Here is a 26,501-nt window from a genome sequence, read left to right as displayed (position 1 = left end):
GTCCAGTGCTGGTTGATTTAAAAAAGCCCTTGAGTTGTTCTTCTGCATTTATTAATGTACGACTGCATTTAATACATTCTTCATGTGCAGATAAAGAACAACAAAAACTTACTGTAATATACAAATATGGTAATGGTAAATATGAAAATGGTATTCCAGCATGGAAATAATAAGTCCGATTGCTTAGGAAAACTAGAACACCTCCGTCCTCAAAATCAATGTCACCCAAACATTTTAAACGTTACGAAAAATCAAAACCTGCTCTACACTGCAAAAACTGATTTTCTTCCTCAGTATTTTGTCTTGTATTCCAGTAACATCCTTAAATCGATATACATTTGAGAAGCAAAATGACTTGCGATATTAAGACAATGTATCAAATTTAAGCAACCTTAGGCTTAACACCGAACCATCACGATGAGATAAGATTCCAGCGACAAATATCCACACCAAATGTGACACGACTACGAGACACCATAAAATCAATCCCTTATCACAGCCAATCAGAAAAGCATGTTGGAAGCGCACTGCACTCACAACCAAATCAATCCAAAATCACAGACAATCAGAAGAGCGTGTGGGCGGAGTCTCAATGCAAGCGCTCTGCACTCACAACCAAAACAATCCAAAATGACAGCCAATCAGAAGAGCGTGTGGGCGGAGTCTCAATGCAAGCGCTCTGCACTCACAACCAAATCAATCCAAAATGACAGCCAATCAGAAGAGCGTGTGGGCGGAGTCTCAATGCATGCACACTGCACTCACAACCAAAGTTGTGTTCCATTCGACCGTTAGTGGACTGCGAAGTGGACTTCACAGGGTATTTCGCCATCTTAAGTGAGATTCCAATCCGAAGGGAATGAACATGTTCAGTTCGAAGGGCACTGCAAACGGCGTAGGGAATAAGGGGACATCGATACATCACTTCACAGGAAGTGGAGAGTGATATCACCCAACTGTCATTGCGCGCCACGTCATCACCAGTCAGAGCGGTCATAAATAACGATGGAGGAGTTTATGTATGTGTGTAAGTATTCATACATTTTGTCATTATTATACAAATTACAGTATTTTTAACGGTTATTGTGGTGAATATTACATTTGATATGCTATTTTTTGTATGTCCTAGTGACTTTATAAACGATTATCATAACAATTTACCTCACTGAATGTAGCCAGCTTAGCTAGTTTGTGAAGTAACTTAAAGTGATTTTATTTTAGGTAACTTAGCCGTAAAAAAGTGCTTAGATACATTTGTCTATTTGACCGCTATGTAATTATGTGACCATTGATTAAAAACACATACACAGAAGGTTGACCAAATAAAGTTCGTTTTCATATTGCATGACAATTACAACAGAGATTCAATTCTGTTAATAGTCAAATAATAGCAGTAGTCAAGTGTATAAACTGTTTTTCATTATATTTATAGTTAGGCTACTTAATGTTTTTTATTTATTTATTATTGTATAGTGTATATATTTTAAATGTGATATTAAATTAAAATATTAATGTAAGCCTATATCTATTTATGTTAATATCATAATCTGCGAAACCCCGTCGTTAACTTTTCTTTGATGACGTTTGCAGGGCATTCCAAATGAGCGGTTATTGTCAGCGAAGTCCACTTCAACTGATGTACCGTGCTCAGGGAGTAGGGAGCAGTGAACACTTGTGTAGGGACCCTGTCGAATGGAACGCACCTCAAAACAATCCAAAATGACAGCCAATCAGAAGAGCGTGTGGGTGGAGTCTCTCTACAAGCGCACTGCACTCACAACCAAAACAATCCAAAATGACAGCCAATCAGAAGAGCGTGTGGGCGGAGTCTCTCTACAAGCGCACTGCACTCACAACCAAAATTAATCCAAAATCACAGCCAATCAGAAGAGCATGTGGCTAGAGTCTCTGATAAATTCATAAATATGACATAATATTACATAATAAATGTACCACACCGCAATAACACTGAAAGAATACTTAATATTTTTGTCTTGTTTCCATTCTTCTTAATCCGAAATTCTTAAATCAAGATCAAGAACATTTACTTAAGTAGGAAAAGAAAAAGAAAAATGCCAGTGGGGTAAGAAAAATCAACATAATTCAAAGGGAAAATAGCTATTTTTACTTGTTTTAGACAAAAACTCCCTTGTATCTTGATTTAGGAATGTTAAGATATTTCTACTGGAAAACAAAACAAAAATGTTATTTTTTAGTTTTTTTCAGTGAAGTACCAATGTCCCTCTTGGAGCTCATAACAAGCCACAGCCACAAAGAAAACAAACAAATATTTCCTGTCCAAATAGCTGGAGTGTGTTTTTCCAGCAGGTACAATGCTCTCTGAGGGCTCGGCCCACCCCGTGTCCCGCTGCTATCGTGTGGTTCGGGCACAAGAGAGAGTGATGCGGCTCTGGGCAAAGCCCCTGTTTGCTAGCCGAGTCCAATGGAGATGATTAAAGTGGTACCGATGGGCATGGGCTCCATGCCATATGCAGATGTGTGCCAGCCAACCAGCCGAGTTGCTTGCCACTGCGCTGTGCTTTATAACACCTGGAGCACTTTGAGCGCAGCCTCATGCATTTTTAATGGAGGTAATTTGCAAAGGCTATGTGTATGTGTGCCAGAGAGACTATACGGCCAGCCAAAGTATTTTACTTCCCTTGTGCGTCACCTTTGAGCAGCAGCAATGAGTAAATCATATTTCTGTGCGCTGATGGCTCTGGAGAATAAAGAGCTCTATCAGGATGTCGAATTGCATGACAAAAATACAGGGCGGGCATCTTTGGTAATGGTAATTCAGATGGCATGCTTACTGACCACCCACAGTGTGTTCACTGAACATCTGATGCATTTACAAAAATAGAAACAAACGCTAATTTGATTGACTGGTTTTATGTAAGTTCCTCAAATAACGACATACAGGGTTCTTTATTAATCTATCAGGACGCAAATGATCATTGCCACAGATTAACAGGTTAGATGTTAGTCATCAAATATTGAAAAGCAGGTTTTAATTCGTGCTAGAACACGACGGACCGAACACCACTGGAATTGGATCCGACATCTATTTCAGTGGATCCACCATGAAAATTATTGACCTGTAGATTATAAAATTATATGACCTGTACATTTATATAAATACATTTTGATTAAATTTGGTTAATTGAAATAAAGCTAATAAATTTTGATTAAATTTGGTTAATTGAAATAAAGCTAATATAATATATATATATATATATATATATATATATATATATATATATATATATATATATATATATATGTAGAAATTAGAAAAGTTTGCTTTGGAAAAAGCTAATTGTAATATTTTTTTTAAAAGGGGAAAAGCCAACAAACTAAAAGGTATAAAAAATAAAGGTAATCAATAATATTAATTTAGGTAACACTTTATTTCAATGGTCCACTTTAGACATTCAACTAACTATAAGTAACTTTGCAGCTACATGTCAACTAACTGTCATTAGAGTATTAGTAGATTGTCTGCTTAATATCTGCTAACACTATATTTTGTTGGTCCCCCAACAGACATTCTACTGACTATAAGTAACTTAGCAACTACAAGTCAACTTGTTCTCCTAACCCGAAACCCTAACATCTAACCCTAACCTAACAGTTTACTGACAGTCTACTACAGCCTACTAATACTCTAATGACAGTTAGTTGACATGTAGTTGAAAAGTTACTTATAGTTAGTAGAATGTCTAAAGTGACTATCGAAATAAAGTGTAACCTTAATAAATACTATAATAGTATGTAAATAATAGTAAATAATACTTATTAAAAAAATCAATAAACAAAATAATTATAAAGTCTATGTTACATCTTATCAGATAAATCACCGAAAATCTATGAATATTTTGCACGGTATTGAAAAATGTTATATTTAAAGTAAAAAAAAAATTATGATGATTTAAATCAATTGCTAAATCAATGTTAGAAGTCAATGTAACAATATAATAATGTACAATATGAAAGTACGGAAAATTTGCATAATTGCATAATTGCGACTGCGAGATGCGTAAAAATCAATCAAAACCCAGAGCCAATCAGAACAGTGTGTGGGCGGAGTCTCTCAGCGAGTGCACAGCACCTGAGAGTAACCTTGACGGCAATCACAAGAAAATGGATAAGTAGGCTACATAATCAAATTCACAAATATTACACCATTCAAACCTTATTCAAATACATAGGCTACTGACTATAACAATCTTTGTCAAATAATACACTTGTTTGTTCACAGTTTGAACGTTCTTGTTTCCATTTGTTTAATTTCAAGATCTGAGATGAATTATCCATTGTTGCTTTTACAGCTACAAAGCTGGAGCACTAAAGGATATTTAAATTCACATTACACGCTTTTAACATTAAATAAACCACATAAACATTACTTGAGATTTTCATTGCCACACTTTGTGGTTGTTGTTCCAGCGCGACGTCGCAGAAAAATAGAAACCGTTTCTAAAGTAGAATCGTCGCGTGTCGCCGTCGCCGTCGCGGCTGGTTAGGACAAAAACTCTAATTAACATGGAAAATATAGCTTTTATCGCGTCGCGGCGTTGCGTCGCGTGCAGTTAGGACACGGTGTAAGTGTGTGCTTCTCGGCCAGAAAAAGTTGCAGTGTGGACCAGACTTTCTGCCTCGAGACATAGGTCTGGAAACGCAAGACTACACAACAGCAGACAGAAAGTTTTTGCGATTGAGCAGACATTTGACATGCTTTCCAAGGCCTCGAGGTAAAGAAGCTTTCCTGGACTGTGCATGTGTGTTTGTAAAGAAGGATGGCAGGTTGATAACTGTGTGTGCCAAGGTGTCCATAGCGTGATGGGAAAAGCCTCCGGCCAACAAATTCCAAGAGCCACACTTTGTTACGCTTCCGTGACTCGGTATATCTCCAGTAATAGGCTCTTCAATGGAAGAAATTGATCCTTGTCTAAACTAAGAAGAAGTGGACTGTGGCCAGGGTGTGAACACACACACACACACACACAAACTGTTTTGCCTTTTCACTTTATCTCATTGAGGTTCACAGTCACTGAAGTTGTGCATTGTGATAAAATAGCTGATGAAGCATTGTGGCTGCCAAGCTTAATGATGTATTTAAATTCAAAAACCCTGTAAGATCTATAGCTGCGGAGTTGTGCAACAAAGTTTTGCCCATGCAACAATTTTTTCTAAAAACGTCTGGGCAAATTACTACTAAATATTTAAGGCCGCAGTGTTTCTTAACGTGATTTATACATTTATAAACAACACCACAATCGCAATCAGTCAACAAAGTATCTGCAACCCATTTTAGCTCCTTAAAGTGACATATTTCCAACGAAACCTTACTCTCTAAATGATCGAGGAGCATCTCCCTCATGTGTAAATTCAGATGTACGGTTTATTTAGAGGGCCACACTGTACCTGACGGGGACGTTATCCATATCCGGATCTTTTGCAGTCACAATCCCCACCAGCGCACCCATCCGAGCATCTTCCTGAACCTCCATGATGGTGCCGGCCGGAGGGATGAAGATGGGAGGCTCGTCCACATCCGAGACGCTGACCCTCACGATGGTTTGGTCCCGGAAAGACCCCAGATCCACGAAACGTGGGTCCACGTGTTTGTTTACAGCCTCTACGACCACATTATGTGTGCGTTTGTTCTCAAAGTCTAGAGGCTGGAAAGAACGAGACAATTAGAAATTCCTCAGGAAAGGATCGATAACCTGATGTACAACTGCATGCCTTCTGTCGTCTGATTGATAGTTTAGACTTTAGTATAATTGTACAAACGTCCACCTCCAGCTCGTGCTTCACAAGTCTTTTTGCAGTGAAATTTTTACTGATTTTTTTTTAGAAAGTAAACGTAAGGATAACTTTTATGTTGTTAGTTATATTTCAAGATGAGCACTTACTTGACTGAACCAACTTTGGTTTATTTGATTATCCATACATCATTTTTTTTTTGAAAAATCATGAGTATCAAATATGATCATCAGGCTTTGGAGGAAGGTTTATTTGTTTATCTTTCCAACATCATTCTATTGCATTGCATTATATTTTAAAACTACAGAGCTTTGATCATAAAACTAAGCATTTAAATATCATCTCACTAAGACATTATTTGCAGATATAGAGTGATGATGTCTGCATTTTATGTAAGTAGTTTGTTATAGTGTTTTAAAAATCGTATTAATTTACAAGCAATCAGAATTTCATATCACTTCTTGACCATAAATATCAACATCTACACCAAATTGCATATTTTTGCTCAGTTTGGGGCTCTAAATAAAATTATATTAAGAACTCTATATCATACTATATGAGCAATAAGAGCCTGATGTATCAAATGTGAAACAAAACATAAAACAAAAATGAAAATTAGTTGTTTTTATTTAAGATTTTGTCTAATGGGTAAATAAACAGTTCAACTAAAAAAAAAAAAAATTCCAAACTATAATTCTTTTTCTATGACTGGCTTTTTTAGGGTTAAAGAAAAACGATTAATAATTTTAAACACTTTTCAATGTAAGATTTGAAGTGCACTTTTGTACATCTGTTGAATCACCGCTTGATGTTATAAAACAGTAGTTGCACCGAACATTAGAAAGAACACACACACACGCGCAAAGAGCAGGACGACCTTCAGAGCGTGAAATGGCACGACTGAGAGGTCTTCCATCTACCTTTTTGATGGTGATGACGGCCTCTTGTGTGTCTCCATCGGTCGAGACCCTGAACAGCTCCCCCCCCTCCTCATCTTTGATCAGGTAACTCATATCCGTATTCTCACCCATGTCTGCATCTGTCGCGATCACCCGGCCAAGAGGCGTCCCAACGCCTGCACCCTCAGAGACCGAAAACTGATACATCTCTGTGAGGGAGAGACAGGGCACAACTTTCATATCTCTTACATTCATGGTGAGAATGCATGCATATTAGAGCTGGGGGAAACAGAAGAAGAAACAAACCTTTTGATTATATTTATATAATAAAATATAATAATACATCTACTTTCTAAGTATGATCTGAATTCATTAAAAAGGGGATTTTCTTCAATCACAGCAACAAAAAAAACAGCATTTCCACTAAATGAACAGAAGAAAAAATATATTTTAATTTTATATGCACCAATATAGCAGTAGCAAAATTCCTCTTCTGCTCACCAAGGCTGCATCAAAAATACAGTAAAAACTGAAATATTGTGAAATATTATTACAATTTAAAATAGCTGTTTTCTGTGTGAATATATAGTAAAGTGTAATTTATTCCTGTGATTAAAGCTGCATTTTCAGCATCATTACTCCAGTCTTCAGTGTCACATGATCCTTCAGAAATCAGTATAATAGATGGATTTGATGCTCAAGAAAAATTTCTGATCATTATCAATGTTGAAAACAGTTGTGCTGCTTCATATTTTTGTGGAAACTGATAGTTTTGTTTCAGGATTCTTTGATGAATAAAAAGTTAGAACAGCAATAGAACAGCATTTATTTGAAATAGACATCTTTTGTCACAAAGAAAGATGGAAAAGAAAGATGTAGCGCATGTAATCATTAAGAATCAATTTCTCTGGAGAATATGAATGTGCCGTTCCCACCCTGAAGCCGACTGTTGCGCTGTATTGACTTTGAACACAACACAATGACAAACCTCACTTTAATAAGCATCTTGGCCTTACATAATGTCCATATGTAATATGTTTGAGTGCAGTATGTGTCATAGCGGAGTATAAAGATCTCAGTTTGGCCCACAATGCAAAAAGGAGCTTAATGAATTAGATGCTACAGCAAAACTGGCATAAATGAGGCTTTTGTGGAGAATGAGAGAGGAAAAAAAGAGGAGAGTCATCGAGATATGGAGAAAAACGGACATCAGGGCATGTGAGACAGTATTACAGCGAGTCTCTTTGCTGTAATAAAGCTAATGCTGCTTTTCCTCTGGAGGAAATGGAAAGAGAGAGCGGAAGAACAGCAGAAAAGGGAAATAATACCCCAATGTGTTTCATTGCTTTTTATACGGTGTGGCTGCGCGCACACACACACACACACACACACACACACACATGAAATGTATTAAAGCATTGCCCACATGGTCGGCTCTGATGTGAGCAATGAGAAAAAGTGCTTTTTATTTGTCTGAGTCTGTGATGTGTTACAATCCGCTATATTCAGAGCCACAACATACACTAGAAGTCAAGCACATTGACTAGAACATACAGTATATCTGTCAATGTTATATATATATATACACCTTTGAGAATGTACTGTAACATCATTATATGATCCATCTTTTATATATAATTCAAGAAAATCAGGCATTATGATGCAACACTGGGAGCACACAATTCTACATAGGTTTAGTATAATATGATTTAGTCTACCAAACTAACACAAACTATTTTTTTTAAGGAAATTAATACTTTTATTCAGCTAGGATACAATAAATTGATCAAAAGTGACACTAAAGACATTTATTATGTTAGGAAATATTTCCCTTGAACTTTCTATTCATCAAAGAATCGAAGATATAATAAGAAACATAATAAGAAATGCAGCAAATCAGCATATCAGAATGATTTGTGAAGGATCATGTGACACTGAAGACTGGAGTAATGATGCTGAAAATTCAGCTTTGATCACAAGAATAAATTACATTTTACTATATATTCACGTAGCTATATTGAATGCTAATAATATTTCACAATATTACTGTTTTTACTGTATTTGTGTTCAAATAAATGCAGCCTTGGTGAGCAGAAGAGACTTATTTTAAAAACATTTAAAAATCTTACTGGCCCCAAACTTTTGAACGGTAGAGTATATTCACTTCTATCATGTAACATATGTATGTGTATATATATATATATATATATATATATATATATATATATATATATATATATATATATATATATAATAGCCTAGATAGTACAGCCTCAAACAGATAGATAAGATCTACCTAAAATCAACAAGCTATATTTCTAATCAGAAAATCCCTGCCAAAAAGTTATTTCAGGCAGTGGAATTATTTCGGGCTCCAAAGCTGCAAGATTTGGACTGGGGCTTGAATGGTTAAGACCGAACACATACGGCTGACGGGACGTTTGATAGACCTTCAGAACTGACAGCAGAGCTTTAGTGGCGTTCGCACTGACAGCCATTTACAGCAACAAAGAAGCCATTCGTTTTCAATCAGAGTCGGTCATTTGAAGGAATATAGCGACCTCAAAACTTCTGTTATCAATTACTCATCCTCACGAAGATGATCTTGGAGGCTCTTTGCAATATATAGTACATAGGAGCTGGGACTGTCAAGCAACAAACTGACAAAACAGCACAATAAAAGTGACTAAATAGCATTTATATGTTATATTTCAAGTCTTCTGAAGTCATACACTTGCTTTGTGTGTTATGTATGCATTGTAGTAGCTAGTCATGGTACATTAATGTCTGATTTGTGAACAAATCATTCATTTGAGTTGAATATTTCCCATTATATCAATGTATCCAGTTCACATTACTAGTCTAAATGATTTGTTCATGATTCAGACTGATCCAATTCTTCACTGACTCAATGAATCAATCAGCTCATTAGAGAAAAAGATTATCAACCAATAACAACTTCAATTTGGGTCTGTCATATGGACAACTTTTTTTGTATATGTATTTATGATAGTGTTAAAACACAATTTACAAAACTTAGTACAAGCTTTAAAAATATATTGCTCATTGTTAGTTTATCTTAGCCAATGCATTAACTTATGTTAACAAATTAGACCTTATTGTGAAGTTTTACTCATTTTATTAAACGTTATGGCCTGGTTTCACAGACAGGGCTTAGATTAAGACAGAATTAGGCCTTAGTTCAATTAGGACATTTAAGTAGCTTAAGTAGTGCCTTAGAAAAAAACATTACTGGTGTTCATCTGGAGACAAAACAATTCACTGATATATTTTAAATGCAAATTCAAGATATATCAGTGCAAGTTGCTTTCAATTAAAACAGCTCAAACATGAATTTAGTCTGGGACTAGACTTAAACCTTGTCTGTGAATTTCAATTTCTTTTTTGTAGGCCTGGAAATCACAACTTTCAAATTCCAAGCCCATTTTCCTCAGAGCCATGATAAAATGTGATGGAGAGCAGTGCTGAGAGACATTAACTCGACCCAAAGGACATGGCTGACGGCATGCGGTTGACTGGCGTGCCACATAACACACACTCACTTTGAGGGAAGCGTGGAGGGTTGTCATTTACATCCGTGATCACTATGGTCACAGTGGTAGAACCAGAGAGACCACCCATTTGGCCCGCCATATCCGTCGCCTTGACAACCAGCTCATAACGATCCTGCGTCTCCCGATCGAGATCCGCCACGGCTGTCCGGATCACTCCTGAAGCCAGAGGAAAGAAGAAGAGAGAGATAGAGGCTGGGTAAATGGGTGTTGAAAGGTCACACGAGGAACGTTACATGCTTAAAGACACTAGCTCTTCTCTTTTGCTCTCAGCATTAACTTCAGTTTAAAGAAAATGTTATGTAATTAACGTGCTGTTTGATGATTTCAAATATCAACATGGTTTCTTAGAAATCACTTACTGGACTTTTTACTAATTTAATAATATGCAAGTATTATTCAATTCAATTTGATGCAATTTTACTATTAATTGAAATGCGTAAATCTTGAGTGTAAAAAATAATCAAATTGACAGAAGCAAATAAAATGACCAAACCTGAAATTAAAATTAAAATGAAAACTGAAGATTTAAAGTAATAATAAATGCTATAATAGAAGGCTATATAAATAACACTGAAATAAGGCAAATTAGAAAAGTTGCCGTAACAACTAACTCTTCTAAAATTGCTAAAACTGAAATAAAAATAAAGATAAATAGAGATTTTTTTTTACAAAATCTAATAAGAATGACAAAATGACAACAAAATTACTAAAACTTATGCTAAAATTAAAAAGAAAACTGAAAATATAAAAAGTCAATACAAATAAAGGCTAGTAAATACTACTAAAATAATTTTTAGCTATATGAGATACAAATATCCTATATAGAGACAACTCTCTGACAATATGAAGTGTTCACACAGATTACATTTATTTTTAATTTTTATAATAACCAACCAAAATGTTTTGATAAAAAAAATATGACGTAATGTTCGTCGGACTGCATTTCTAGCCGGTGGTTCCGTGTAGAAATAATTATAGATTACAAGCTACAAGCTACTCTTATCAATATGGATTAAAAATCACAACGTTTAGATGGTAATTTCAGCGGGTCTTTAATGTAGATGTAAGATCCTGGCCGATGAAATCTTTCACTCATCTGTACTGTAACATCTGCAAACATATCCTGCGGTTTAAGCGACAGTGATTTTTAGTAGCTTGTCACATTTCGTGTCAAATTCTCTGCATCCAGTCGAGCTCCTGTGACATCAGGACAGAAGAGAGAGCGAGGAAAGGTTGTACGCAACAGGTTGTGCTTATCTTCTGCCACCATTCTTGTGGAAAAAAGGCGAATTTTGATTTTTCTTCGATCTGAAACGAATAAACGGACCAACGCAGCAGGAGTGTCAGGCTGGCGTGTGTCCTTTACCATTCTCATAATTTCCATGCCTGAGTCTAACCAATGCCATGGCAACAAAGGATAATTGCAGTCCTTCAGGGTAACACAGTGACATTGTCTTTATTTCACTCCCAAAATATCTTGATTCCAGGACCAGTGTTCCTATGGCAGGAGAAAAGCTAGTGGTTTGCAGACTTTGAATGACATACAGCTTTTAAAACATCATGGTTTTGGATGTCCTATAATATAATATAATATAATATAATATAATATAATATAATATAATATAATATAATATAATATAATATAATATAATATAATATAATATAATTAATTGTAATATAATATTATATTATATATAATAATGTAATTATATTATATAATATAATAATTTTCATAATATATTATTATGCATTAAAAAACAATGCAGGACAACTATATAAAAATTAAAAACAGGAATAGATTTAAAATCTGTTAAAAAAGTAATATTATATTATATATAATAATGTAATTATATTATATAATATAATAATTTTCATAATATATTATTATGCATTAAAAAACAATGCAGGACAACTAGATAAAAATTAAAAACAGGAATAGATTTAAAATTTGTTAAAAAAGTGCATAACAAACATACATTAAAACATATACTAAAATCATAATATAATATAATTTAAAATTCAATTATTTTCATATTATATTATTATATATTATGCATTAAAAGAAATGCAAAAAAAATAGGGCCAATATCTCAAATGTAAAAAAAGGGAATATAAATTTACAAATGTGCATAACGGAAATACTAAAACATAAACTAACATTTTAATATAATGTAATAGAGAAAGAGAGAGAGAGAGAGAGAGAGAGAGAGAGAGAGAGAGAGAGAGAGAGAGAGAGAGAGAGAGAGAGAGAGAGAGAGAGAGAGAGACAGAGAGAAAGAGAAAGAGAGAGAGAGAGAGAGAGAGAGAGAGAGAGAGAGAGAGAGAGAGAGAGAGAGAGAGAGAGAGAGAAAGAGAGAGAGAGAGAGAGAGAGAGAGAGAGAGAGAGAAAGAGAGAGAGAGAGATAGAGAGAGAGAGAGAGAGAGAGAGAGAGAGAGAGAGAGAGAGAGAGAGAGAGAGAGAGAGAGAGAGAGAGAGAGAGAGAGAGAGAGAGACACACACACACACACACAAGTACAAGAAGTACAAGAAGAAAGTACAATAAATATTACCATCTCAAAAGTAAAACTTTTCTTTTCTGAATTTGAGAGGAAGAGTGCTTGACACTTCACAATGGAAACAAAATCTTAATGGCTAAAAAAATACTGTGGGGTGAAAAATGACCCAGACATGTTTTCATGCTCTAAACAGCACTAGTCTGAAACATTCTGAACACAAGATAATAAAAAGGTGCTGTGTTTCTGTAGTCAAAAACCTACTTGGGCGGAAAAAACAAAAACATAAACCATGGCCTTCCTTGTGGGTTTGTGCAACAAACAAACGCTCGTCTGGCTGTCTATGTCAGTTTCTTTGTGTGTTTTGTTTCTATCTGCATTTCTTCTGCTCTCTCTCTCTCTCTCTCTCTCTCTCTCTCTCTCTCTCTCTCTCTCTCTCTCTCTCTCTCTCTCTCTCTCGTCACACCGCTGAGGATCTCTGCATTCCCATTGAGGAACCGCTAGCCGTCGGCAATGTTTGTGTGGAAGAGTACATCTGTGCAAAGAGCTCGCTGCTAAAGATACGTGTGGTGCTTTTAAGAGTCCAGAGCACAATTCTCTCTTTCTCTCTTCAACCACATAAAGCTGCTGACCTGAGGTCAGATCCATTACAAGTACGGTCTGAAGTTGTGCCAATGCAAAGCACTCCACCTGAAAGACTTTTGAAGGAAACATGGAGTTCTCGGCTAGATTAGGGTCAGGCATCGAGCAGGATGAACACAAATGAGATCACCTTAATAGCTCAACTGTTTCAATGAAAGCAAATGGAGAATTTTGCTGAAGTCTACTGCTTCTCAGATGTTTTTCCTGGTAAAAAAAAATTAAAAAAAGACACAGTAATCTCACTCGTTTCTCCTCTAGATGCCAACAATGCTTAGAATGAAGTCTGCAATCGAAGTCAGAGATCTGGCGAAGTCAGAGAATCTCAAATTCTTCCATAATCAAATTTATCTGAGCTGCTATCCAGACTCATTTTATAGCTCTATATTCTTAGTTTCTCTCAAAGATGGTCTCAATCATGTGTATTTTTCTGGAAAGCATGTAAAAAATATTATTGGGAACTCAATGAGCTATGGAAGAGCAATACAATCTTCCTCTGGAGTTTCAAACTTGAAAAAAATGAAGCAAAGATTATCGAAATGTGTTTCACAAGAAATTACTATTTCAGTCTTTCTACTTCAAAATTTCACATTTATTTAATGTTTGACTCGCCATTACTTTGTAATTATTTGTGCAATTTACTAGCAATTTCTGAGAGAAAATTGCTCAAGTTAATCCTCAGAGTAGGGATCTTTTCCATATTCTGGTAATTTCAGGGCAGCAAGAGGTTGAAAAGCTCCTCTCATTTGAGAAAATTGCAGAAGAAAATGAGAATATCATGAAACGGCTTGAACATTTGGAGAACATGAGATGAGAAGCCGTAGTTCAAAAACACCGGATCTAATAAATTGATATTAATATCAAACTCCTCAACTAGCCTTTTTATATATCCAGTGTCAAAGACTGAAAGCCCCGTCCAGGGATTAACGCTGGTTTTCTGGAAGTTCAGAGAAAGAAACACGCGCTCATCATCTTCCATCTCATCTATCTGTCCTCAGATCAGAAGGGAGGAGCGTGCAAAAAGTCCAGCGGTTAACAGGCACAAGCGAAGCCATTTATCATCCGGTGCTCTAAGGTCTCGTGCCTGCCGGCCCGAAAGAGAAATCATTAAAAGTTTAGTGCTAGTTCCCCGGGGATGAACGCAGGCAACCAGCACTGAGATATTCCCGGGAGAATGCAGTGATGACGGGCAGTTCATGTTTACTTAAACTGCTGGATATAGCTCTACTAAAACCTCACGCCAGCAGAAAACATTCTGATGTGTTACTCTTTATCATTATTGCATGCAAGGGAACTAAAAATATTTTTCACAGCATTCAAAACACACTCATATAAAAGAAAAGGTTTAAAACAGGATGCCGTTCAAAGGCTTGGGGTCAATATGATTTTTTTAAAAGTTATTTATAATTATTAATTATTCAGCAAGGATCCATTAAATGGATCAAAAGTAAAGATTAAAATAAATTAAAATCTATTAAAATAGAAAACCTACTAAAGTAAAAAATACTTCACAATATTACTGTGACAACTGTTACTTTATCGGGCCATAAAAAGGCACGGCTTTTCAAAAGTTCCGGTTCACTCAGAAAGGATGTGTTAGTAAAGACATTTATAATGTTAAAAAAAGGAAGATTTATATTGCAAATATAACATAACCGTTTTCAACATTGATAATAATCATAAATGTTTCTTGAGCATCAAATCATCATATTATAATGATTTGTGAAGGATCATGTGACACTGAAGACTGGAGTAATGATGCTGAAAATTCAGCTTTGATCACAGGAATAAATTGCATTTTTACAATAATACAACAGAAATAATTTTATTTTAGTGCATTTGTAAGCATACGAGACCCCAAACTTTTGAACAGTAGTATATGATACATTTTTCTCTTTACTTTCTCCATAAGGAATAAAACAAAACAAGAATCTAGCTATTTCATTTTAAAAAATAAATAAATAAGAAATTAATTTATTAATTGATGTCATCACTCATTTAATACATCAATGCAAATAATCTAATTCTCTATGCATTTTTTCTTCTTCCTGAACCCTGATGCACTCTATATTTCTACTAAGAACAAAATTTCACTTAACAGAAAATTTGCTACATTTCTAGGAGCTCTTTAAGGTAAACCTCAGTGCTAAATACAGGTGCATTCACAAACACCTTGTAAAAGAACCAACACTAAATTATAGTGGTCTATAAAAACAGAAACAAGCACCAAAAAACTATTTCTACTAGAATGACTGGAGTCTGATGGCTTTTAAATCAATGGCCAATTCAGTATAATGACAACAAACTAATAGTCAACAACTGACAAGTTGTATTTTACAGTTTCTGAAAGTGAGAGGAAGTCATCGTGCAAAACTTGACGTGATGTTTGCATGCAAATGCGCCAATTAAAAGTAGTATCCAATTTGTGGATAACACGCAAAAGGCTTTTGACATAAGAAATGACATTCATAAGATATGATTATGTAGAGAAACAATTGATGTGCTTACCGGTTTGTCGGTCAACAGTAAAGAATCTCTCTCCGTCCAGGACGCTGTAAACTATCCGAGCGCTGCTTCCATAGGTCGGGTCATCAGCGTCCGAGGCCATGACCTTCATCACTGATGTCCCTGTATTCAACACAACAATCGCTTCACGTTAGATTGTTGGTTCATCAAGTAAAACAACATTGTCATATACCTCATTTCCATCAAGTTGAAAGCGTTTCCAGAGCATTTAGCTGTTCTTTCAGTAAATTTATTCAATGCATTTTCTGAGCCAATTGTGTGCATCTCAACAGCCTCCTGGCTCCCGATACAAAGCACATATTTACATTTAGTCACACGTTTTAACTAAAGCAAAGCCTGCAGCCTATAAAGCTTAATGGACCTTATTCCTGAGGGGGAAATGCAATCTTCTCGCACGAAAAGCCTGGAAAACGAAGATGGGAAGAAGATAAGGCACACAGAGTTTAAAGGAGGAGTGTTCAGCCTCATGTCATTCCGACACTGTACGATTCTCTCTTTTCGGTGGAACACAATAGGAGAATTTTGCAGGAATCTCTACAAAGCTCTTTTATATGCAACAATAGCTTATAGTGACCCTGTCTGTCTAGCTGCAAAAAGGACATAAAAGTCCTCTGAAGGGCTGTGCTACCTGTGTGCAAGAACAGATTGAAATCTGGTTGGTATTCCCTGAAAAAATCTGAATGTGGACGGAAAAAATATGTCAGAGTTCCATAGAGAGGAATATCAACAGTGAATAATGACTCAAATTTAAGATTGTCCAGTACGTCAGAAACTGAACGCTCATGCAGTGTAGACAGCATCAGTCATTACAATGGCTTTTGACGCGACACTCACATCCGGTGTATGCAGATGACAGCTGTTAAGTGACTGAACACCAGCGCTGCAATGATGTATAACTATTCGTCGATGTCTTGCTCTGGAGGCGGGCATATGCAAATGTTATGCCTGTGTGAGGTTGCAGATCACGTAATATCCAAACAAGCAGTTTTTGTAGCTTGATTGAATAAAGGCAACGCTATTTACACTAAGTGCAAGTAGCACTAGATTCTATTTACATTAAGTGAAAATAGTGGTAGATTATATTCACACTGTGTAAAAATAGCAGCATTTTCTTTGCAATAAGTGTAAATAGTAGTTAGAAGCGATTTATACTTATAAATAGTGGCAGATTCTATTTGCACCGACCTCAATGTTGTTGTACATTAAACGGTATGCAATAATAACAATGGGTCTCATTCATGAAACATTCGTAAATACTGTATACGAGTAAATATGCGAGTGATTTGCACGTAAAGAGACCTTCCCGAAAACTCTTCTCCTGATTCACAAATACTTCGTAAATGTCAGATGTAATGTGTGAAATGTGTGTGTGTGTTAATGAATTCCAATCAGTCGTAAATGGGATGCGCATGCACGTTCATTCTCAATTACCATAAATCCCGCCCATTAAATCCCACTGACAACTATATATGGGCATCATTTTATGACATGAATGCGAATGAAAAAGAAACATTTCTCAGATGCTGAAATTGAAGTTTTATTATCAGAAGTTCATTCAAAACGCCACATTTTATTTTCAAGCGTACATAGTGGCGTATCGGGTCCTAAAAAAAAAGGAAGCTTGGCAGCATATTACAGATGCAGTCAATGGAGTTTCATCTGTTAATCGAACATTCCCAGAAGTGAGAAGAAAATGGTTCGACATTAAGCTTGAGAGCAAAAAACGAATTAGTTCACTTCGGAAAAATCGTATTAAAACTGGAGTAGGACCACCATCGCAGATGCTATTACTAGCTATCATAATAAGAAAAACCTATGTAATTACTATATATAATATTTTTTCAAAATACTGTGTAAATATGTACCCGATTAAGGTGAATTAAAATGCAGCCTTATTAATGAGCAAAACGTTCGGGTGTTAAGCACACTATTTACGCGTGGCTGGGAGCAGGTGTAGATTTCTTGCGTACCAACTAACATTTGGAAAATACGAACATTTTAATGAATCCGAAAATTTACGTCAGAACCACTTTACACACGATTTACACAAAAATTCGTTCTGCTCGTGTTTGATGAATGAGACCCATGGAGTGTAAATTATTATATTTATTAAAATTATTAAATGGATGCCGCCTTATTGGGACAATAAAGCTTTCCCTACACTAACCCCTAACCGATAAACACTATTGTTAAACACACTTTTTTTCCACTTTCCGAAAATGTTCTTCATTTTTATTGAAAATAAATGCCTTTCTGATCTGATATGTGATTGGAAAAGGGAGTAGAGCGAGTTCGGCAAAAGGCTCATTCGAACTTGGGTCAATATCCGTCAAACTTTTCAAACGATTCTTCTTACACACCTTACAGCTACAGTGTTGCTACTGTTGACAATCTAGCATCTTACGCAATTTTGTCTGGCCCAACCAGGCGTCAGTGGTCGGATTTAGTGTAAATAGACACTCCGTTAAATAAATGCTTTGTTCATAATGAGGAGGATGTTTTAACCTCTGAAACTGGCAGGATGTTTTACTGGTACAAAGACCTCTTATATGTCAAAAGATCAAGGCAAACTTGATTTCTCATGTCATGACCCCTTTTAAGACGCTTTATATACTGTAACATTATTTTCAGCACACAGATCTAAAAAATCAAGGTGAGTAAATGATGACAGAATATACATTTTTATGCTAGTTATTCCTTTAAGAGACTCTTCAGTGCTCTGTGACTGCATATGTAGGGAAGAAACGGTGCTCAAGGACAACTCCAGTGCTTTTATTCAGGCCGATCGGTCTGCAGGTAATTGGTGACAGTTGGTGGTGTCCACTAAAGGTCATGGTTGCAGTCTCTCATGGAGGCCTGTCACGATACTGTCCGGCCACATAATAGGCCTATGCTAATTAGGTTAATTAACAGGAAGTGTCAAAATCTCGTTTGTCTTCAGTCACAAAAGCCGCCTCCCATGAGGGCTTACAGAAAAGGACAATGTTTTATCATTAAAGCTAACCACTTTCACCGAAGCCAAACACCCCGATCAGTATCAGTCTGATAGCTTTTTGCTTTCTCTAACCTTCCATCCGTTTCCTGGCCTGAGTCGTAGCGTGGCACAAAGCAAGCATCAAACACTCAGATAAAACTCGCAGGGTATTCTTATACATTGCCATTTTCAGTGTACGGCCACTCTTTCAAGTTCAGTTTTCTTTATAGCACTCTATGTTGCCTAATGGGGCTGCGGAGGCAAAGCTACCGCGAGGAAGATTTGCTGGTATATCAAGAAAAAAGTATTTGCGTATCGCCATTCAGTACAACAAATAACTGCCAACAATTTTCAGAAAAAAAAAAACACGCTTTCATAGCGATCTTCAAAAGATCACGGACGCTCTGCTCTAGGATAACTTTGAAAACTGTTTGCATTGCATTAAAAAAACTGACTGTAAGATAGCATTTCTCTTGTTAACTGGGAGTTGAGATGCAGAAGCCATTTCCTTTCATGGGATTACTTACTTATCTTAATTTTCCACAGGTAATAATCAGCATGAAGCTGTCCGAAGGCCCTCCCTGAGTCTAGTAATGCCACTAGTGAAAAACTATATAAATGCAAATACTATTTTATTGTGTTTACACTCAAACAGGATGAGCAAGCTCTAGCAACGTCTCTTATTAATGCACAGCCTCGGATTCACTAAGAGGTCATTAGATCTTGGTTTATGCGTCCTGCGGTGGCTCCTGGGAACGCATAAAAGGAAAACACACTTGAGAAGTTTGAGACATACACAATTATATTACTAGAAACTATTTACCACCATCAGCTGAAGAAAAAGCAGTCAACCTTGATGCATTAACAAAAGTGTGCATGATTTGATTTTAACATGAACTTTACCTTTAGTAAGTCCCTCTGCAGTCAATAATCGTATCCCTTTGATAATGACATATTTAAATGTTTTTTTGTTTTTGTTTTTGTTGCTATGAAAATAATTTCTCCATTCCTTAAAATAGCTTGAATGTAACTCTACACACCCTTGGTTCATTTAGTATACCTGGATACATGAATATGCAAATTGGTCTCCGCCTCCAATCACTCACAGCAGCTCGGATTACCTGATCCACTCGGACTGTAGTAAACACTATGGTTTTATGCAGCCATATATGTTTCAGAAGAAGGAGAGAAAGAGCGAATTATACAGGCAGGAAAACAAGAGCACCCTCAGTTGATACTGTAATAATATCATATTGACGAAATAGATTTGGCAAACACTCCTGTGCATATTTGTGTTTGCGCTCTGGAGAACATCAATGTTTCTATTTACCACATGTTTTTGCAGCGGTGAGCAATGTAGCCAATCACAGACGTGTTTGTTGATCTCTTGAATGCAGTGACCAATTAGACGTGTTTAATTTAGTCAGAATCCACTTAGGTTTTGCATGCTACCTAATTCTCTCATTGACAAATAGTAGGGAGGTTAAGCCCAAAAAATAGGCCTTTGACTTCAAGTCATGATGCAAAGGTCTCCTTTGGTATGGAAGTACCTTAGGGTCATACAAATCAATTTATCCTAAGACACAAGTGAGATCACACTTTGTATCAGAAATAAACATGTTTTTTTCAAAAATGGCCTCCAATGCACCAAAAATACTCTGGAGCCCATATCTTTGCTTCTGTTATCGCTATAATGACAAAATTGGTGTCAAAGTGTACATTTTTGGGGTCAAGGAATCCAATAAAATTGGTTTCAAGTTTAAAAAAATAATAATTATCCCCATACCATGACAATTGGGGGTAAATATGCACATTTCACATAAAAATTGTCATCAGAGTGACTTTACTTATCTTTTCGTTCAAATTTTTTTAATTTTGTATTTAAGCAGTGCAGCTACTTCTGTACATTACATTTGTCCTAAGTAGCATGAGATTTTGACCACTCAGGAGTAGCCTATAGCATATCAGTTCCTGCAACAACACAGCCCATCTGCACCAGGAACTGTGACAGCTGTTGAAGGTCAGAGGTGACAGGTTAACACTTTGAGGTTCGTATGACTTTCTCATTGAATAGAAAAATGTTTTTAATGTTAGATAACTAATAAATCGCTAGCTAGTTTACTATGGAAAAAATAAAACCTTAGAGGGAAAACCTCTTTTCTCGAGAATACTGAAGCCAAAAATTATCCTTATAATTTTTATTAATTTAAAACACATTTGCTGCAGCTACCAGACCTAGGCGAGGCAGCTTGCGCGCCTATTGGATGCTATGCGGCAACTGCTGCAACCTATCGAGGCACTGCACTTGACGTAAGCACCAATGAGTGGGCGCGTGGGCGAATGGGCGTGGCTTATGCCTATATAAGCCAGAGCTCAATAAGATGCTCCTTGGTTTTCATCGACTGAAGCGAAACCAGATGGTAGCACAAGCAAGGCAGGGTTACGCAACACTCATTCCCTCTTCTAGAGGGAACCGAGGTTACATTAGTAACCGTGACGTTCTCTTACGAGAGTACTCTCATGTTGCGTAAGCTAGCTTACGCTACGGGAATCCAATTTAAAACGCTATGCGTGCTAAATCTACCACAACACTGACCCAAGAGCGAGCGCCCTGAGTTCATATGATATGGGGATATAAAAATGGGCAGCTAGACCTTTAGATCGGCCACCAAACGAAACAAATAGCTGTCCTGACCGTCTGAAAGCAGCCGAATGTTCCACGTAAATTCTAAGGGCATTCTAACCAGGCAAAGAAGATTCACGTCAGACTCGCTGTCAGATCCGAAGAGAGAATGTCAGATTGAAGAGGCGGTGGTTCCAGTACCAGTCGGTCGCCTTCCAAGGTTTCAGAGCTGCGACGCATTTCTGATTGACCCTGAGGCGAAACAGATCGGAGGCCCAAGCTCGAGACGGCATGATGATGAGGCCATGAGGCCCAGCATTTTTTTGAAATCTCTTGAGCGGGACTATAGTGCCGCAATGTTCAGTATGCGCTCTGGCGATAGTCGCGCTGTCATTGACAGCAAGTTCAGCTCTGTGCCCAGAAAGGATATTTCTTGGCTGGGGGGCAGCGAGCTCTTCGCCCAATTGACTCTGGGACCAAGATTCTCGAGGTGTTCGAGTAATATGGTCCTGTGTTCTATGAGCTCTGAGAGAGATCGAGCTAGAATCAGCCAATCGTCCAAATAGTTCAAATTGTATGCCCTGAAGTTTCAGGGGCGCGAGAGCAGCGTCCATGCACATCATAATATACAGGATGCCAGGGACAGGCCGAACGGTAGGACTGTGTATTGATATGCCTGGCCCTCGAAGGCGAATCTCAAAGATCGCCTGTGACGAGAGAATGTCAGACTCGCTGTAAGATCCACAGAGACTTGTGCTCTGAAAGGAGTGGCAAGTACTTTGGGGACATAATCATGTCTTGGTTTGAGGATGACCTTGGAGTCATTAGGCCCAAACTCAAGGCACGACACACTAACAGAACGTGCGTGTAAGTCACCCATCAGCTTGACTGAGCCAATAGCCACCAGAAAGGCTGTTTTCAATGAGAGATACTTAAGGTCCACAGACTGTAGAGGTTCGAAAGGGGCACCCTTCATGGCCTCCAGGACCAAGGAAAGGTCCGAGGGGGGGCGAGGAGGGTTCATCCTTCTAGCTCCCCTGAGGAAGCGGACTACAAGGTCGTTCCTACCCAGCGACTGGCCATGCGAATGTTTGACAAACGCAGCAATAGCCGCCACATATACCTTGAGCATAGATGGGGATCTACCCTTATCCAAGAGCTCCTGTAGGAAGGAGAGAACCTCCGACACCCCACAATCTTGTGGATACAGGTTGCGAGCTGAGCACCAACCTGAGAACACTGACCACTTGGAAGCACAAAGCCGTCTAGTAGAGGGCGCTCAAGCTTAATCGTGTTTAACACTCCGTCTGGGAGACTGACGGGTACCCGTTGATAGCCCACACATGCAGAGCTCGGGTCGCTCGGGTCGCGGGTGCCGAATCGTACCCCCGGCCTGTGAGAGGAGATCTCTCCTCAACGGGACAGGCCACGGAGGCAAGCTCTGAAGCTGCATCAGCTCCGGAAACCAAACTTGGTTCGGCCAGAACGGAGCTACTAGAAGTACACAGGAACCGTTCTCCCTTATACGCTTGATTACCTGTGGTAACAGCATGATCGGAGGGAAAGCTTAGAGAGGGCGGCTCGGCCAGTGATGGGCCAGCGCGTCCTTGTTCTTTGTGAAGCATATTGGACACTGAGCGTTGTCTTGAGACGCAAAGAGGTCGACTTCTGCTGTGCCAAAGGTGTCCCACAACAGCTGAACTGTCTGAGGGTGGAGGGACAATTCCCCTGGGGGAACGTTGTCCCTGGAAAGCCTGTCTGGACGCACATTAAGATGGCCTGGCACATGCGCCGCTCTCAGCGAGAGTAGGTTGCGCTGAACTCATACAAGGATGCGTTCTGCCAGTGCATGAAGGTTCCGTGATCTCAGACTGCCCTGCCGATTTATGTAGGAAACCACCGACATGTTGTCCGTGTGGACAAGGACATGGTGGCCCTTTAGAAGGGGAAGGAAGAACCGCAAGGTATTCTCGACCGCCTTCATCTCTAGACAGTTTATGTGCAAGCTCTTTTCTTGGCTTGACCACAGGCCAAAAGTCGGTCTGCCCTCATAGAAGGCGCCCCAGCCCGAATTGGAGGCGTCTGTCGAAACCACTATCAGTTTAGAGATTACTCCCAGGTTTACACCTGTCTGATACCAGTCGACCGCCTTCCAGGGCTCCAGAGCTGTGACACAGTTCTGAGTTAACTTGAGACGTAAACGACCGGATGCCCATGCTCGACGCAGGACGCGCGTCTTCAGCCAGTGCTGTAAAGGGCGCATGCGAAGCAGACCTGAACGAAGAAATTATTAAGTTATGAATGGACTGTGTGTTTGGCATGCGTTTTTTAATAAAAAATTGCATACTTCACCTCCAATTGTCATGTTAAGGACTACCTTATTGTTTTTTAGTCTTGGAACCTATTTTATTGGACTCCTTGACCACAAAAAATGTACCCGTTGATACCAAATTTGTCATTATAGCTATAACAGAAGCAAAGATATGGGCCTCTCAAGTATGGTCGGCGGCCATTTATAAAAAATGTGCATATATAAGATACAAAATGTGATCTCACCTGTGTCTTAGGATAAATTTATTTCTATGGCCCTAAGGTACTTCAATACCAAAGCAGACCTTTGCATCATGACTTGAAGTCAAAACTCACTTAACCTCCCTACTAAAAGTGTAGGCATGATATAAATAGGAGATTCTTTGTGCAGTGTAGATTGATTATAATAGAACTTTGTGAGAATTGTTAGTGATTGTAAAAGAAGCTGTGTTTGCAAGCTTTATAGGCAATAATCAACTCAGAATTTGAATAAAAGTCGACACATAATGGTAACTGATATAACGGTAACTGATATAACTGATAACGGTAACACACACAAGGAAAATTCCTTGTGTGTGCAAGCAAACTTGGCAATAAAGCTCTTTTTGATTCTTTCTGATTCTGGAAATGTGTTGCTAATGTTACACAAACCACGCCATCTCCGTGTCAGACAGCTGCCTTCTAACAATCAGCATCCTGAGAAATAATGATAGATAATGCCCCGCCTCACACGTTAACTGGATTGGATACTTATTTATGACGGTATGGGAACGGGTGGTTTAGAAACCTGTTTTTGAGACTGTCTTTGGTTCACTGCAGTTTTAAGGAGAAGAAACTCAGCAGTTGTGTTGACTTATGAATCTGTACATGGCTTGTCTTAAAGCATATTAAAAACACCACATATAAACATGAATTTTGAAAAACAAAAAAAAACATCCATGGAAACTTTTCAATGCATAAAAGGTTTTTATAATGGAAAAAAAGTTCTTTAGATTTTTAAAATGTTCTTCACGCTAAAAAAAAAAAAAAGATTATTTTGAAAACTGTTCTGAAAGGTTTTTTTAGGGAACCAAAAACAGGTATTCTATGGCATTGTATAAAGTATAAAATTACCATCCAATACCATGGTACTGCACTTTTTTGTAAGGGTGGTCTGCTTCATTTCCAAAACATTAAAGGTTTCAAGCCTGAGATAAGGAAAAGGCTGCTCTGGAGTGTAATAGTCGTGTGTTTGTGCTCTCTGTGTGCAAATATTGCTCCAGAAGTAGATGGAAGAGGGAAAAAGTGCATGTTTGCAGCCCTTGATCCAGCTCTTCACATTTATAACACACACACACACACACACACACACACACACGCAGGCACGCACGCACACACACACACACACACACACACACACACACACACACACACACACACACACACACACACACACACACACACACACACACGTTGTGTTTTCATGTTTTATGGGGACTTTCCAAAGACATGTTTTTTATACTCTAGACTCTGTATATTCTTCTACCCATCACACTAAACTTTCTGCATTTTTACATTTTCAAAAAACATCACTTAGTATGATTTATAAGATTTTCCTCATGGGGACCAAAGCATGTCAGGATTTTGGAAAATTGCCATTTTTGTGGGGACACACACAGTATATAGCATCCTGCAAGAGTGGGCTAGGAATTCAATATGTGCAACCTTTATTTATTATTTACTTTTTCATTGATTTATTTATTTTTTTACTGCTGGTCTAAAATAGCTTCAAAAGGACAGCAAAACAAACGCTAAGAAAACTATTCACAAATAGCCTAAAAATACATGCATGAGTTTTAGCAACAGATCATTCTTTGCAATCGATTACATAGCAGTAGCAATCCTTCATCATAGAGGAAAGATTATTGTGCTCAATGGTTGCTCTTTCTTTGCTCAGAAGAAAAATTACTAGACAAGAGATAATTTAGTCTCTAAAAATGTGATGAAAAATATTTGAGTTCATGTTGAGACTCTTGTAGACTTTGGGATCTTGGTAAACCTGAGCAACGTTTGAAAGAATTGTTAAGATCTCTTCACTCTTAAGTAGTCTTTTTCTCAGGAGAATATATGTAGCATTTGTATATATATATATATATCATTTAGAATTTCTTTATGAATACATCTATATCTGAAATACAGCTGTATTCATAAAGAAATGGTATTAAGTTATATTAATAATTAGTGAACTAATTACTGTGTTTAAAATAAAGTCTTTATTATGCTAAACTATTTATGCTAAACTAAAACAGTTACACAGTCATGAATATTTACAGCTCTCATCTGCAAAAATGTTTTTAATTACCCCTTTAATTTCTACATATACAGTAAAATGAAATATGAAACATTAAATATGAAGAAATGTCAGGGTCTTATTTTGCCTCAAAACATGAATAAAAATGTAAAATTTTGCAAAAGGCAAAAAACAACAACCCTTTATCGGGCGAGGAACCATATTTGGTAACTTAATCGCGCATTCAAACTGACTCTCCCCTGCCTGTTTGCGTTGTCGTATGAGCGCATAGATTTCTCCTAGCCAATCAGCGAAGATCAGGCTACGTCACTGATAGTAACACAATGGCATCTGACCGATCAGAAGTTGCGCAGAGCATTTCAAACTTCAGTCTCGTTCCGGATATTGGAAAGTGAGGTTA

General features: G+C 37.6%; 1 protein-coding gene across 1 annotated transcript in view; it reads right to left on the bottom strand.

Annotated features, from left to right (window-relative positions):
* Positions 1–26,501, bottom strand: part of cdh22 (cadherin 22) — a 222,704-nt gene that overhangs the window by 60,513 nt on the left and 135,690 nt on the right. The window contains exons 4-7 of the mRNA XM_077197694.1: positions 15,887–16,006; positions 10,235–10,402; positions 6,693–6,880; positions 5,428–5,684 (exon numbers count right to left, since the gene is read on the bottom strand). Of these exons, the coding sequence (XP_077053809.1) occupies positions 5,428–5,684; positions 6,693–6,880; positions 10,235–10,402; positions 15,887–16,006 (733 nt within the window). The remainder of the gene's footprint in view (positions 1–5,427; positions 5,685–6,692; positions 6,881–10,234; positions 10,403–15,886; positions 16,007–26,501) is intronic.

This window comes from Siphateles boraxobius, unplaced genomic scaffold (assembly GCF_051911475.1).
Source record: "Siphateles boraxobius isolate OS27281-9 unplaced genomic scaffold, OSU_SipBor_1 41, whole genome shotgun sequence".
Taxonomy (NCBI): domain Eukaryota; kingdom Metazoa; phylum Chordata; class Actinopteri; order Cypriniformes; family Leuciscidae; genus Siphateles; species Siphateles boraxobius.
Note: the sequence above shows the minus strand (reverse complement) of the source record. Positions and strands in the feature narration are given on the sequence as shown.